Consider the following 14,223-nt stretch of genomic DNA (forward strand, 5'->3'; position numbering starts at 1 on the left):
GGGCCTCCTTTGTGCACTGTAGCAATTGCTACAGTGTTTTGCTGAATTCTACAAAGGAAACGGGCCTCACGCCCCGGGCCTGCCCCCCCCCCCTCCCCCGCGGCCTGGGGCCTAGATCCGCCACTGGCCTAGGCCACAGTGGTGGTGCTATTGGGCGGCGAGCAGCTCGACGCTCGGTAGGAAAGAGTTGAGCGGCACTTCAGTGCGCGCGACGCGCTTCACCATGTCCAGCATATAGCAGAGCACGCGCACGACAACGACAGTTGGGCAGGAGGAGGGAATGGTCGATCCCGATCTGGATCGAGGCAAGGGAGGCGGGAGGGAGTTCTTTTTAGAAAGGGTTTTCTGGGGAAAAGACCAGTCCAACGTCGTCTATTGTTTATCATTATGCCACGTCTCAAATGCGGCCCCACATGTCATAATTGAAGTTAGAATGCCCAAAGAGACCGGCCGGTGTTTTTCTGCTGAAGATTAGATCAAAAATTAGTGGTAAGTGGCAAAAATTGGTAAACGGATGTTTTCTGCAAAACTAGAAGTCAATGTGGTGCCTTTGTGCAATCCAATCCACGCGGTGAAGCGCACAACCGGTGCAAGCAGGCTAATGAGTAGAGCTAGCCAGCAAGGTCAGCGAACCACCACTGGCTTCTAAAAAAGCACAAGGTGGGGAGGGAGGGAGGGAGGGAATCGCGTCTATCAGCAGATGACGCAAGGGTCGTCCTCGGCATGTGGTAACGTGCTCGGTCTCTTGTGGTCGCGCCATCCAACATGTCTACATCCAAGATTGGATTACTACTCTAGTAGTAGTCAGTGGCGGAGCTTGAATGCAATGTCGGGGGGGGGGGCAGAAGCAAAGTATACATGTTAACAGGGACTAATGAGAATACTTTGTTCTAATTATACTCCCCTAAAAAAAATTCCTTCAGGAATTTGTGTTGGGCTGGGGGAGGGGGGGGGGCAATAGCCCCCTCAGCTATACACATAGCTCCGCCATTGACGGTGGGGCAAGGACCTTTGTTGTTGGTGGCCATCCCACACGTCCCCATCCATCTGCCTGCCTCGCGCGCGGCTTTCTTGTGGTGGCTTCCTCACATCACATGGTGGCTTCATGCAGCAGGGTTCATCCCATCCCATCCGAGGAGTAGTCCATGCATGATATATGTCGCCTCTGACTTGTGGGGCACCCGCACAGCAAGTTAGTTACCTATCTGACCCGTTGCTGCTGGTCCCCTCCCCTCCCCTAGCTTACCTTGATGGCTTTTGCATGATGGCCTGACTTGGTTTGATTTTATATAGGAAAAAGTCAATTTTAAACCTTGAACTTGTAGAGGTCGGGCGAAATGAACCCTCAAGTCGAAATCCTGGTCGATTGCATCCTAAACTATGCAATTTTGGTCTAAATCAGACCCTGGCATCATTTGAACTCGGATACGTCCGGTGGGCCGGCCCGCTAGAGTATTTTTTTTCGTCCAAGAACAAAAATTCCAAAGGGCGCGCACCGTGCTCTCCGCTGAACCAGCCCAATTTAGTTTTTTTTTCGTTAAAAAAAAGCACGCGGTGGTGGCTCGAACCAAAGATCACTTGTGGTTGATTGAATCAACAAACCACGAGGACAACACTTGCGCTGTGTTCTCTTTCTCCCTTTTTCTTCCTTTTCATCTTTCTTTTTTCTTCTTCTTTTTCATTTTCTGCTTCTTTCTTAAATTCGTGAACCAGCCCATTTGGAGCTATTGAATAGCAGGCGCGCAAAAAAAATCTGGAAAAGTTCTATAGGAGTGACTCAAACTCGCGACCTCAGTCTTGTTATTTGCTGGAATTTGCCAACCAAACTAGTGAGTTGAACTGATAGATTCACGGCACGAAACATTATGCTTCAAACTTCTTTTGAACATTCGAGAATATTATGCACTGAAGATTTTGTAATATTATGCACTGAACATTCTGGAAAAACTATAAATATGTGTGTTGAACAATTTTTGAATATGCATTGAACATTTGTATTATGTGATAAACATTTTTGAAAACAAATATGAATGTATGCATCGTTTTTTTAAAAATACGCAGTGAACATTTTTGTAATATATGTTGAACTATTTTCGAATAAACATTGAACATTCATGGACGTTTGTGATAAACATCTTTTTTCATAGATGTTTTCGAATCCGTGAACATTTTGTTCAAATTCATAAAAAAATCTTTTGAAATTCTGGTTCACAAGGTTCTTTTTTTCGTTTCCTATTTCCTAGTAAAACGGCCACCGGTTTTTATACAGTTTAAAAAACTCGAGCTTTAAAAAAATTAGAAATTTACGGGATTCAAAAATAATATACAAATTTGGAAAAAGGTTCGTTAATTTCAAAAGAAATCATGATTATTTTAAGAAGGAAACTAAAAAATAAAATAGAAAGAAAAGAAAGAAGAAAATAAGAAAAAGGGAGGAAGATAACACAATGTACGTAGTGTCCCTGATGGTGAGTAGCGTCGTTCCAACAACACCAGCACGGGTCTCGATTTCGAGCCACAGCGTTCGTTTCTTTTTGTTTTGAAGAAAAACAAAAGCGGGCTGACCCAGCAGGGTGTAGTGCCTTTTGCATATTTTTATTTCTAAAAAAAGAAAACTAAAGCGGGCCGGCCCAGCGGGGAGCAGGGGTGCGCGCAGCAGCGCCCTCAGCGAAAACCCACCAATCCCGGTAATCCAAACTACCCGAAGGTTCGATTTAGACCGGGATTGCATAGTTTAGGGTGCAATCGACCGGGATTTCAACTTGGGGGGTTTATTTCGCCGAACGTCTACAAGTTCAAGGTTTAAAATGGACCTTATCCTTATATATATAACCGCTGTAGCTTCTTGTGCAGAGGGAGGGAGAGGCGACGTGTACCGGGAGGACCAACCAAAACAAGTGCCTCCTTCCCTTCCTTTCCCAGGCCTGGGCGCAGCAGAGGACCTCAACGCGGGGAGGACAGGACCAGACATCCAGAAATAAGAGAGGAGTGTTCCACCGAGCTCCCACAGCGATCAGGCACTCTCGGTCGTCCGATCGGTTTGCTTGATGCGATTCTGGGCGTTGGATCGAGAGGTGGAAGGAGCTGGGCCGTCGGATCGAAGATGAGCTCCTGTACGAATGAATAGTTACCGCCTGCTGTAAAGATCCCGTGCCATCGTGCGTAAATTCTGCGCCCCGCCGTGGGTATTCTCATCATTTCATACACGGACATATAAAGGCCGTGGCCCCTGTGGAGAGAAAACCTAGCCGCCTCGCGCACTTGCGCCGTCCACCTCGTCCTCTTCCTCCCGCTCGCCTCTCTCTCTCTCCCTCCAAACCCTAGCCTCGCTCCCGCCTTCCTGCCCTGCTGCCGTCCAAATCCAACCCACGCCGCCGCAATCTCCTTCGCCTAGCAGGCCGCCGCCGCCCCGCCGTCTCCTCAACCCAGCCGACCCCCCCCCCCCCCGGCGCGGCCATCGTCGACGGTGAGGAGGAGGAGCACGGTGGGAAGGAGGAGGACAGCCAGGGGAGGAAGGACAGCATCAACGTCTCGTCTCCGTCTAGGTTCGCATCTCTCTCTCTCTCTCTCTCTCTCTCTCTCTCTCTCTCTCTCTCTCGTAGTTCCCCTTCTTAGATCGACTCTCCCTGTCAGATCCTCCTGTACCCAACACGAGATGGAGAGAGGGATGTTTGGAAGGAGATGGGAGGAACAGGAGAAGGGAAGGAGAAGTTGTGCCACATCCATCCCGTCCACTGCATCATGCGCGGCGACCGGTTGGGTTCTGGGTCGGTGAGCGCCCTGTCCACTTCCCCATCCCCCTCTCTCTTTTGTGGGTTTACCTATTCATCCGCTCAGATCTATTCGATTAAATATGTTGATCTGTTCATCCTCTCGGCTCAGGAAGCAACTCATTTTGGATGAGAACAATATATAATTTTGTGACTTGGTCAGATCTCACGTTGTCCTTTCTGCTTCTATCTGATTGTGTATAGGTAGTTGGCTGTGTTTTGGGTACTGATATGGTTTAGTTAAGGCCATATTTTTGGTTAATACCAGATTTAATTAGAGGTTTAGTTCGGTTAAAAAGATGATGCCATGTGACATTCAGTATTTATGTCCATATTACAGATCATATGCAAATAAACTATTTAAATGGACACTGCAGTTCACACTCTCTCTCTCTGATGTTAACTCTATTCTGTTGGATAAAAGTAACAGAGGCAGCATGTATGCTGCATTGAGTTACTTTTTTATTTATACAATGAATTATTTATGTATTCTCCGGTAAGTTTTATGTTGGAAATATTGTGGAAAGAGTACATAAAAATGTGCCATGAATCAATAGGTATGCACACTCTGTGATACAATAAAGACAAATCTTTTACGTCAAGACAAAATGGCTTAATTTACTTAGGTCAATTATTGGAATTGTTTTTGTAGGGAACTAGGATTGGTGATTTGAGTGGCTAATTTCGAGAGTGGTGTCGACAGCGAGAGGCGTCTATGATAATGGAGGCAGCGACAAGCACAAATATGCTGTAGCTTTGAGGTACAAATATGTTCTGAACTTACATTAGAGCTTCATGTATCATTATGTCGCGAGTCACCAAAAAAACTGCATTGCAAAACTGTACGCTTTTCTTTCGACTGTATGACATCTTAATCCTTTTAGGTTGGCATCAAACTCTACGAGTGGATTTTTATTATTGTGTTGAGACATGCTTTGATTTCTATTAATTGGCCAATATTTGATGTCATATTTTCTTTAGATGCATCACTTACAGTTATCCTCTGATTTCTATTAATTGGCCAATATTTTTTCTGGAGTCATAATTCTGTTATAGCATCTCCTTGCCTTTTTGCCTTTGAAAAACATCGTTGATCATAAGCTGATTGCAGCAGCAGGGTTGGGAACTTTAAGCATACCTAGGATATTTATATTTTTGTTGGCAAATAGTTGTGCCAATTTTGTGATTTATCTAATATCCATTTCTTTCACCTTTGAACACTTCGAATATACTAGCCCATATTGTTCAGTACTTTCTAAGGTTAACTTTTGTAGGAACACTAATTTGCAAGGTTAACTTTCTAGCAGTTTGGTGTGTTCCATTTTATGGAGATCTCTCTTGGAAACTTATCCTTCCTATCTTTGTTTTTAAGGGGTGTAGAAGCTAGAGAGAACTGATTATGTGAGGATACAACCCTCGAAAGCTATGGATATTCCTACAGGTAAACAAGCGAAATATTTGTTGTTGGTTACTCAGTTAGTGAAAATGTTCGAAAATACTCATAGAAGATGAGTAAGATCTGCAGTTGACACACCAAATATGTTATTTAGCATAAGCTCTTCCAATCTGCTAGATTCTGTTGGTTACTTAACTTTGTTATTAGGTTTGTAGATATTACGATTTTCAATTTGTGAACTGCATGCCCGTACTGTTATGACGTGTGTGTTGGGAACTGCATGCCCGTATTGTTAACATCTCTAATCCATTTTTCAGATACACTGCTGGTATTGTTCTGCAATCTGTTTACACGTCAGGGAAGTCGGTTTTCTGTCGTCCTGCTGCTCATCTACACTAATTTTCCTCTATGGATGTGGTTAGTGTTTGTTGCTGGATCCAAAAGTCATCGCCGCCTACTGGTGATCTTGAGTCTTGACTGTCGGATTGCTGGGTGCTGTTATAGCTTGTTGTTTTAGCAGTTACTAAGTGTTTTCTTTGCTCGCTGCAGATATGCTGACCTGTTTGTGTCCCTCAACATACAGAAGAAGTTCATCCCAAGCTTCAAGACTCTAGGGTTAATTCCATTGAAGGTAACTTCCTTTGATATTGGTATTGTTCAATTTTGTTTTTTCCGGCTTCTGGTTGCTATTATAGCTTGTTGTTTTTAACGGTTACTAAAGATATGTTCAAATTCATACCAGCACTCCAATAGCTATTGCTTGAAATCTGTTTTCTACCTGTGGTTATTAAGTATATATACTTATAAGGTGTCCTTTATTGCTTTCTTAAATTCTGGGTAGTCTGCTATGCAATGATGGCATTGGCAGATTTCGTTGCAGTATTGAAATGTAAATATATTGAACAGATCAAATGGTAAGATTAGTTAGCTTTCTTCCTGATTACGTTTTCTCTTCCATTTTCAATGCTATGTCTACCACGCATTCTCATGTCCATGGTGCCTTTTTTGTTTGATGTGAAGTAAATTTCCACACGGGGTGGGGCAACGAGGTTGTGGCAACTTGGTGGCATGGCTGCCGATCAGCCAAGCAAGACCTACTCTCTCTACACCTCCGCATGGTTGCTTGTTGCTGCTATCAACTTCTCTATCATTGTTGGAATGGGTCGGCGATAAAAACTGCAAGTCTCCTTGCGCATAATCTCTTTTCGTTTGAAGCACATTTCCGATTTGAGCTAAGTGACAGTTTGATTGATATTGGCGTGATGGCTAAGGTCGAGGCTGCCACGTACTAGACCACCGCCATGCTCAACGTCGAGGAGTGCGGCAGCACCGTGGCCAGGGCCATAGCGTTCGGTGCCGAGAACGTGGCCAAGGGGATCCTATGGTGCGGGGTGATAACCGTGAACAAGCTCCACCGGGCGAACGAGGTCAGCCCGGAGATGCTCGGGCATATCAAAATGTAGTGCTTTCTTTCTCAGTTTTCACATCAAATGTGATCCTAATTTGCAGTCAAGCAAACTTATTCAGTAGGATTTGTGATGCATAAATCAGTAAATGATTTTGGGTTATCCTGGTTGTGGTGGTGCAGGCTTCATGTGCGTATATGTGACTATTTGCTTATGGTGAACTTGAAGATAGTCGTTAAGGTATTCATGGTGGAGGGAAAGGTTGATGCTGGTCCTGGTCCTATTTGTAAGTTTCTTACACTACTCTTTTTATTAATGCATGATTCCTTACGAAATGGTAACGCTATCTCTATTATAAACTGAACACTAATGAGAATTGTACTTACTTCTGTGAGGACCACTTTTCTCAGCAGTTTTCCTTATAATGTTTGCTTTCATTTCCAATGGACTGGTCAGATGCAACCGGCGTGGAATTCAAGGAAGAAGGGCATTTCGAACAAAGAAATCAGCTGGTTAGACACTGTTTATGTCCCTTTTCCCTTTGCATAGTAGCGAGTACTCTGTAGTTTACCCATTTGAAAAATACTTATTCAAATCCATGGAAAATGTTCTATTCATGCACTGCTGATTGTAGCTGTAAGATGCTAAGATAGGAACGATGATGTAGGTTTATCCTTCCCATCAGATTTGTTCCTACAACCGAATCTCCATGATCCTATACTGCTTCTCTCTAATTGTTCCTACAAATGAATCATCCATCTAATTATTGCATCTAAGTACAACTGTCTTTGTCAGTTGCATAATGTCCATCATAATGTTGCGAAGACTACTGCCCTGATCCTAAGAGCCTACTGACATTTCACCAAATCCTGTTATAGTTTTTTTATCAGCAGCAGATACTTGATTAATTTGCCTTTATAATTCCAAGTACATGACCATACTGATCCTTCTATTTTAGATGTAGCAGAACACACGTTCGTAATTGATGCACCTAGGCTCAGCTTCTCTACATTGATATGAAGGCCTGGAGCGTGTTTGTTTTGTTTTCAACTCGAGGCGATCAAGTAGGCCCATATAGACACAGTAAAAGATTGATCCGAATGCCTGCAGCGTGTTTGTTTTGTTTTCAACTCGAGGCAATCAGGTTTAGTGCCAGGCTCCTTGCTACTGTAGCTGATGGGGAACACTGCTATGGCTGCTGCACGGTGGCGGGGTTTGGGCATGCCGCTGGTGCTCCATCAGATTGGTGTGGATGCCTATGCTCGGAATCTGTTGTATCTACGGGTTCCCAGGTTCTTCCCTTACTCTCTGGTGGCCGGGGAAGGCATACTTCTCTTAATTGATCTAGGTGTTGTCAAATACTTCAGGTTTTTATGTCCCATTGTATAGGGTGCATTTTGGATGATTAATCTGGAGCAGATATAACATGTAGGTGTTGTTTAACATAAATCAAAGATTGAGATGACAAATATTAAAAATATGAGAAGCTATAAAATTGGCGTGTTGACTGTGGTTTGTTTTGCAGGTCCCCTTGCTAATTTTATAGTGAGCTAGCATTCTAGATCTTTGGGTAAGATAACTTGTCCAGTGCTTTTTGGCATACCTATGTACAAACCTTTCTTTTTGTTCTCACGTTGCTTAATTTCTCATTAATGGACAGGGGAGGATCCTCTCCACTCCCTCGACTGTGCTCCCGGAGCGAAGCAGACTGCAACTCATTTTCACGGAGCGGCTCAAAGGGAGCTCCACAGCTCCGCAGATTGGAGCGGAGTGGCTAGATTCTGAACAGGGCCTTAGCTAGGTTCATACACCATGCATACATAGGCCAACACATTTGATATTCATGGACTACCTTGCTCATGTCTTCATGTAGTTTGCTCGCTCCCAGGGAGAAGGGGTGCCACTTGGCCGGCGAAGTGCTGGCAGCAGGAAGTATGCCATCGACATCATCGAGATCCGCTTGAAGGACGGTCGTTGTCCTCTCCAAGAGGAGGGGCCAGCTCAAGGAGGTACAGCTAGCTCACCACAGCTCGTTCCTCCCTTCTTCTCTATTTCTTGTTCAATTGTTCAGCTACATAAATTATATTTATGTGGTGGAAATATTTTCACAAAAGCTGCTCAGAGAATTGGCTGAATTAGTGTCAGATTTATTCTTAATTAGAAATTTCTCTCAAGCGGTGGTTGTATTGGAAACATGTCCTTCCAAAGAGTAAATGTTTTCACATCAGATATTTAATGTTTCTTCAGATAAGTGATGCAATGAGTAGCACTGTAGTCTTTCATGGAATTTATACTGAAAGACACTTGTGAACTCTAAATATTTTTATTTACCTCCAAGATTGAAGCCCTCACTAAATCGTAAATTCTTATTCCTCTTTTGGAGGATACTACTATGAGATGGTCTGATACATAGAAGACAGACTCAAGCCCCTCTAGGGAAGCATCCACTATCCCTGTTCTACTGATTTCGCCGGAACGTCGACCGCCTATGCTCCACCTGTGGTACGCCGTTCTAAAATCCACACAGCTAAGCCATGAGTAACCTTCAAGTAGCAAGCTGTTATGTTTCAAAATTTATTTGAAAGATAATGTGTTTTGGGCTTTATACTTCACCATGATCTTTTACTATGTATCTGCATCGATAGCATCTATCGTCATTGCCTTGCCATTTACAGACATACTGTGGAGTTTTGCAAGCAAAAGTCAAAACTATAATAATGAGTGACGATTATGATATGATTACTGGATGAATAATTCAGGGCAAGAAAGCTAATTTACTGGAAAACGTAAATATTGTATTAAACATAGTACAGATGTACTTCGCTTGCCAATTTTAATTTCCATTTAGATCTGACACGATGTCGTGCTTATAATTTCCACAAAATATTGCCGGTCACTTGCATATGTTGGATGTGAAAAACAGCAATATACACTTTGATACTTTGAGGCTATTAGAAATAGTAGGGATGATATGCTACTTCCAGTCTGCAACAATTTATTACTGGTCCCCTTGCCTCGCTTATAGTTCATGTAGTACCATGTTTATGCTTCAAACCAGCTATGACATCCCTCTTCCACCCATTCTATATTGATATTGCTTCTAAATACACATATGCATGTAGTTACTCTTTTACAGTACTAATGCCAGATATCATAAGGGAGAAAAATGTAGTGCTATTTTAGTTATGGAGTCGGCAATGCATGTTACTGGAATGATCAGCTAGCATGCAAATGAGCTCCATTTCTTCCCTTTCAGATACGATCTTATGTTCTGCCTGAACATAGATGCTTCTGCTGTGCACTCCATTGTTCTGTCTTACTACAATTGGGTATTGAAACCGCCTATTTTGAATGCAACAATTTAAATATTTACTGCTCTCTCTCTCTCTCTCTCTCTCTCTCTCTCTCTCTCTCTCTCTCTCTCTCTCTCTCTCTCTCTCTCACCATGTTTAGTGATGACGAAGTGATGCATACGGAAACATGTTTGATAAGAATCAGCGTGCCAATATGGAATATAAGGTGAGTGAGTATTGTGTATGCTGAGCCCTCCAAACTTTTTGCAAGGCATGTAAAACAGTGGAATGCAGCACTAGCAGAAAGGAAGAACTGTAGACGCAATCGTGGACTACTTGAGTTAACTATTTGCTCAATACATCAAGAACCAGGCCTCTCCTACTCCTGCTCTCAAAATGGAAAAGGAGATCAGGCAACTAGGGATCTGAGTACTGTAATTTGATAAATTTTGTTTTTTGGGTGCTAAAATAATATGACTATTAATGTACATTTTTCTTATGATCAGGCATGAAAGGGCCACTTTTTCTTAGAAGTGGCTTATTCTTAGCCAGTCCTTCCAATTAACACATTATTGATTGGAACATAATGAGTAAATGTATGTGTGGTTCTTTCTATTTAAGAGATTCAGATGAAATTATGAAAGCTACAAACCTCTGTATCTTATAAGACCTTTTTTATACCAAAAAGCTCCTTATACATTAAGTTATTACAGAGGAAGTATATTGGAGCGACAGTATCACATTAATAATTTGGCTTCCATCTTGGCATTACCTGCTTGATCAAAACACTCGGACCGACACCCTCGCGCAGGGGCGCGATCCTGATCTAGTGACAGGTGCTAGCTCGCTCCCTCCTTGTCACTTCCTTCCTTTCTAGTATAATCCACCTCACAATTATAATTATATGACGAGTACTTCATAACTAATCAAGGGCGTGAGAGCATCTCCAGCCGTATCCCCAACAAGGCCCGCCGACGATTTTTCGGCCGCCGGCGCCAAAAAATCGGCCCAGTCGCGTCCCCAAGGGCCTAGTTTTCGCCGACTCGGGCCGAAATTGGCGCCGGCGGACCCAACCCGAACCCGGCGTGCTAGGGGGGCGCTCGGGGGCGCCGGGCGAATCGTTTTTGGCGCGAAAAGCCGCGGGCCCCCCTTGCCAGCGACTCGACTCTCTTCTCGCCGTTTCGTCGTCCTCATCGCCTCATTTCCCGCGGCGAATCAATGCCAAAGCTGCGCGCGCTGCCGCGCCGGTCAGCCTCCATTGATGCCTCACGGGCGGCGCAGTGAAGGCCGGGCGACGCGCGTCCCCTCGCCCGCCTCGCCTCCCGCCACGCGTAACGCGCCGGCCATGCGTACTACACGGCGCCTCCACCTATATAAGCCGACCACCAGCGCGCCGGAGACACGCACAGATCCTCCACTGCCGACGCGCCCATTTCTCCCCCTTCTTCCCTCCCCTCCTCTCGCCATCTCCAGCTCAGAAGAATGGCCGAACGCTTCCCAGGCGATGGCGCGGCGGCGAATGGCTTCGGGCGCCGCCATCTTCACAAGGACGAGGCTCGCCTCCTTTTCGAGGCCGAGTACCCGGCCCCGCCGGACATGCGGGTGCCCAGGGCGTGGAGGATCAGCGCCGCCGGCGTGCCGGTGCCGCCACCACCCACCGGGGCGGCGCGGCATGCGGAGATCGCACGTATCCGCGCGTCCCTGCCACGGGCCACGAGGGAAGGCCCGCGGTACACCCCCTACAGCCCGCTCTGGGAGCCCTACTTCCGTCGCTGCCACGCCGAAAAGCTCGAGGCGACGAACGGCGTCGTGCCCTCCGGCAGGCTCAACTCCGAGGGCCGGTGCCGGTGGTGGGGCGTGCCCGGCCGCACATTGGAGGTCGTCCTCGAGTACATCGAGGGCGGCAACACGCCGCACCTCGAGTACCCCGCTCCCTCGTCCTTCTCACGCCGCCGTGGGAGCTCCTGGACGCTGAGGCGCATGGAGCGGCCCGAGGCGTCCTCCTCCTCGTCCAGCCGCTCGTCCGGCTCTCCCTGCCTCCGCCCCGTCAAGCCGGAGCCCCAGGACACGCCTGTCAGCGCGCGCACCCGCAACTACGGCGTCCACATCGGCGAATCCACCCCCCTCCCCCCCTCCGGCCGCTTCGTCTTTGTCGAGCCCAAGCCGGAGCCCGGCCTCCCTGCGGAGTACGAGGAGATAGCCCGGCGCGGCTTCTCCGATGAGGACGCCCTACAGTGGGCGCGGGACGACTACCTCCGCGACGAGATGGTCCGGCAGCGCCGGACCCTAGAGGAGATAGAAGCCCGCAAGCATGGGCGCGAGGACGAGCACGACATCGTGATCCTCGACAGCGACGACGACGAGGACGCCCCCGGACCGTCCAACCCGCCGCGCCAACCAGGGGAAGGATGCAGCAGGGACGGCGGCGGCGGAGGCGGCGGCGACGACGACGACGACGGAGACTACACGCGGTTCTACAGCCTCCTCGGCATGTAGAACTGCAAGGGCGGGCGGCGGGGAGCGGCGATGGAGACGGCGAGGAGCAGCCCCTAGTAGTTTTTTTCTTTTTTTGTAAAATATGTTTAAATTTGAACGAACTCGCCAATGTTTGCGTTAAATTTGATCCATGTTTACGCCGTATTTAAGTTTTTCAAAAAAAACGTGGGCGTTGCGACTAGGGGGCATCACGCCCCAGCGCGCGGTTTAGCGCCGGTGCGCTCCAGGGGGCGACTCCAGGGGGACAACGGCTGGAGATGCTCTGACATCTTCGTCCACGTGATCGTCTCATGCATCGATCCGTCTCGGTGTGCGTGACACTGTCTCGTCTCTCCATCCAGGATCATTTCCACACGGCCAAGTTTGATTCATGCCTGTCACCTCCGCACTCTCTCACTTCTACTGTACAAATAATTTCCTACTAACTATTTGACGTGTATATCCCTTTAATTTCGTTCTGTTATTATTTTCGCCATTTATATAAAAATTATATATTAATTCGTCTAGACGTTGTGTTTCAATATCTAAGTTATCTCTATAGAGAAATGAATCTACTCACGAGACATGACAAGCAAGTTAGAATTATAGGATTTAATTCAATACCATAAAGGAGTTGTACATAAGTTGATTATAGTTAGATTTCTTCCACTAGTGAAACAGGCCGCATTTTAGAGTTTGGCACATGGCCCCCATTCTTTTGTCGGCCCGGCCCTGCTCCTTCCTTCCTTCGGGCAAAGTCGTTGGTCCCTGCCTCCTCTGGCGTATGCTTCGACGACTATAGGAGGTGGGAACCCTGGGTTTTGCTCCGACCGTAGATAGGGTAGGCTTCGGGTGTGCGGCAGCGATGCTTCTGACGGCGACAACAACGCCGCATCCAAGAATAATGCGTCGGCTCCAATCTCGTCTCGACGGCGTCCATGGCAGCGTCGAGGAGCCGATGGGTCAGTCTCCTGCAGACCCGTTCGGTCTGTGGGTTTAGGTCTTCACCCGATGGTCGTCGTCCCAGGCGGTGTCACTGGTGGGCGAGAGAGAATGGCGGTTTCAGATGTGGGATTGAGGATTGATGGCGGCAGATCTGACGTTTGGCCTCGACGACGTCAACGGGTAACGCTGGCTCCGGGACTCGAGGAGGGTGCGGACAATCCCCGGTCGACGCACCACCACGACAAAGGCCATGCCGACGGTGGGCCTCTTCATCGACTCACAATGCCTTTATGGGCTATGGCTTTCCTATGAGTCCGGCGATGGTTAAGCGGCAATGGCAGTTGCAGGAGTACCTGAGTTTCTTCTGCAAAGTTTTGTGACCACATGTTGTCTTTCGACCCATTCTGGTCGGTTCCATGTGTGTCCTTGTATTCACCTTATTGTGATTAATCATACATGCGGTTGACATTAAAAAAATCGCTGCAAAAGGCTAGTGTATTGCTGCTATAGGTAGCTACAGGACAAGACCGATACTCTAAAAAAATGACACCACCATTACTCACATGAATTCAACTAGGGAAGGCAAAAAAATGAGCAATGGTATTAGTTGCCAAATCATCTTGAAAATGTTGTGTACCATGTGTGTGTGTTGTTGCGACCACTTTGGAGTGTCTGCCACAACATTGCTCCATGCTGCAAGTGCTTGCAACAATTGATTTTTTTGGTTTGAATATTGCATGCGTATAATATCATTGCTCTTGATGTTTTTTCTGCAAAGCAGGATTGTCATACTGCATGGTTGTGTGATGGTGCATGCTGCAAGGCAGGTGCTTCGCAATGCAGGGCCAGACACACGATGATGTGATGCTCCTAAGCCAACCACGCGACACTACATGATGCAAGTAGGAATGTAGGACACACAACGCTGTAGGGTCGAA

At 46.6% G+C, this 14,223-nt stretch overlaps 1 protein-coding gene and 2 long non-coding RNA genes across 4 annotated transcripts; all 3 read left to right on the top strand.

Annotated features, from left to right (window-relative positions):
* The first annotated feature begins 3,260 nt into the window (after positions 1 to 3,260).
* Positions 3,261 to 5,182, top strand: LOC123042716 (uncharacterized). Its single transcript, XR_006418883.1, has 4 exons — positions 3,261 to 3,545; positions 3,634 to 3,771; positions 4,423 to 4,531; positions 5,143 to 5,182. It is a non-coding gene; the product is annotated as an uncharacterized lncRNA (long non-coding RNA).
* A 787-nt stretch (positions 5,183 to 5,969) lies between these two features.
* On the top strand, positions 5,970 to 8,247 carry LOC123042717 (uncharacterized). Of its 2 annotated transcripts, none has more exons than XM_044465109.1 (6): positions 5,970 to 6,625; positions 6,755 to 6,812; positions 7,029 to 7,084; positions 7,717 to 7,864; positions 8,098 to 8,142; positions 8,233 to 8,247. In XM_044465109.1, the coding sequence occupies exons 1-5, from the start codon at positions 6,468 to 6,470 to the stop codon at positions 8,116 to 8,118; spliced, it is 441 nt and encodes a 146-aa protein (XP_044321044.1). In that variant the 5' UTR covers positions 5,970 to 6,467; the 3' UTR covers positions 8,119 to 8,142; positions 8,233 to 8,247. The 2 variants fall into 2 exon arrangements, 1 of the variants encoding a protein (XP_044321044.1); XR_006418884.1 differs by having other exon boundaries at positions 5,992 to 6,625; positions 6,755 to 6,858.
* A 196-nt stretch (positions 8,248 to 8,443) lies between these two features.
* Positions 8,444 to 10,323, top strand: LOC123042718 (uncharacterized). The gene is made up of 3 exons (XR_006418885.1): positions 8,444 to 8,581; positions 8,956 to 9,074; positions 10,026 to 10,323. It is a non-coding gene; the product is annotated as an uncharacterized lncRNA (long non-coding RNA).
* The last annotated feature ends 3,900 nt before the right edge of the window (positions 10,324 to 14,223 follow it).

Source organism: Triticum aestivum, chromosome 2B, assembly GCF_018294505.1.
Source record: "Triticum aestivum cultivar Chinese Spring chromosome 2B, IWGSC CS RefSeq v2.1, whole genome shotgun sequence".
In the NCBI taxonomy this organism is placed as follows: Eukaryota; Viridiplantae; Streptophyta; class Magnoliopsida; order Poales; family Poaceae; genus Triticum; species Triticum aestivum.

Coding starts and splice junctions, on each gene's coding strand:
- LOC123042717 (XM_044465109.1), top strand. CDS start 6,468: ATGCTCAACGTCGAGGAGTGCGGCAGCACCGTGGCCAGGGCCATAGCG. Junction 6,626..6,754: donor ATGCTCGGGCATATCAAAAT/GTAGTGCTTTCT, acceptor GTGGTGGTGCAG/GCTTCATGTGCGTATATGTG. Junction 6,813..7,028: donor ACTTGAAGATAGTCGTTAAG/GTATTCATGGTG, acceptor TGGACTGGTCAG/ATGCAACCGGCGTGGAATTC.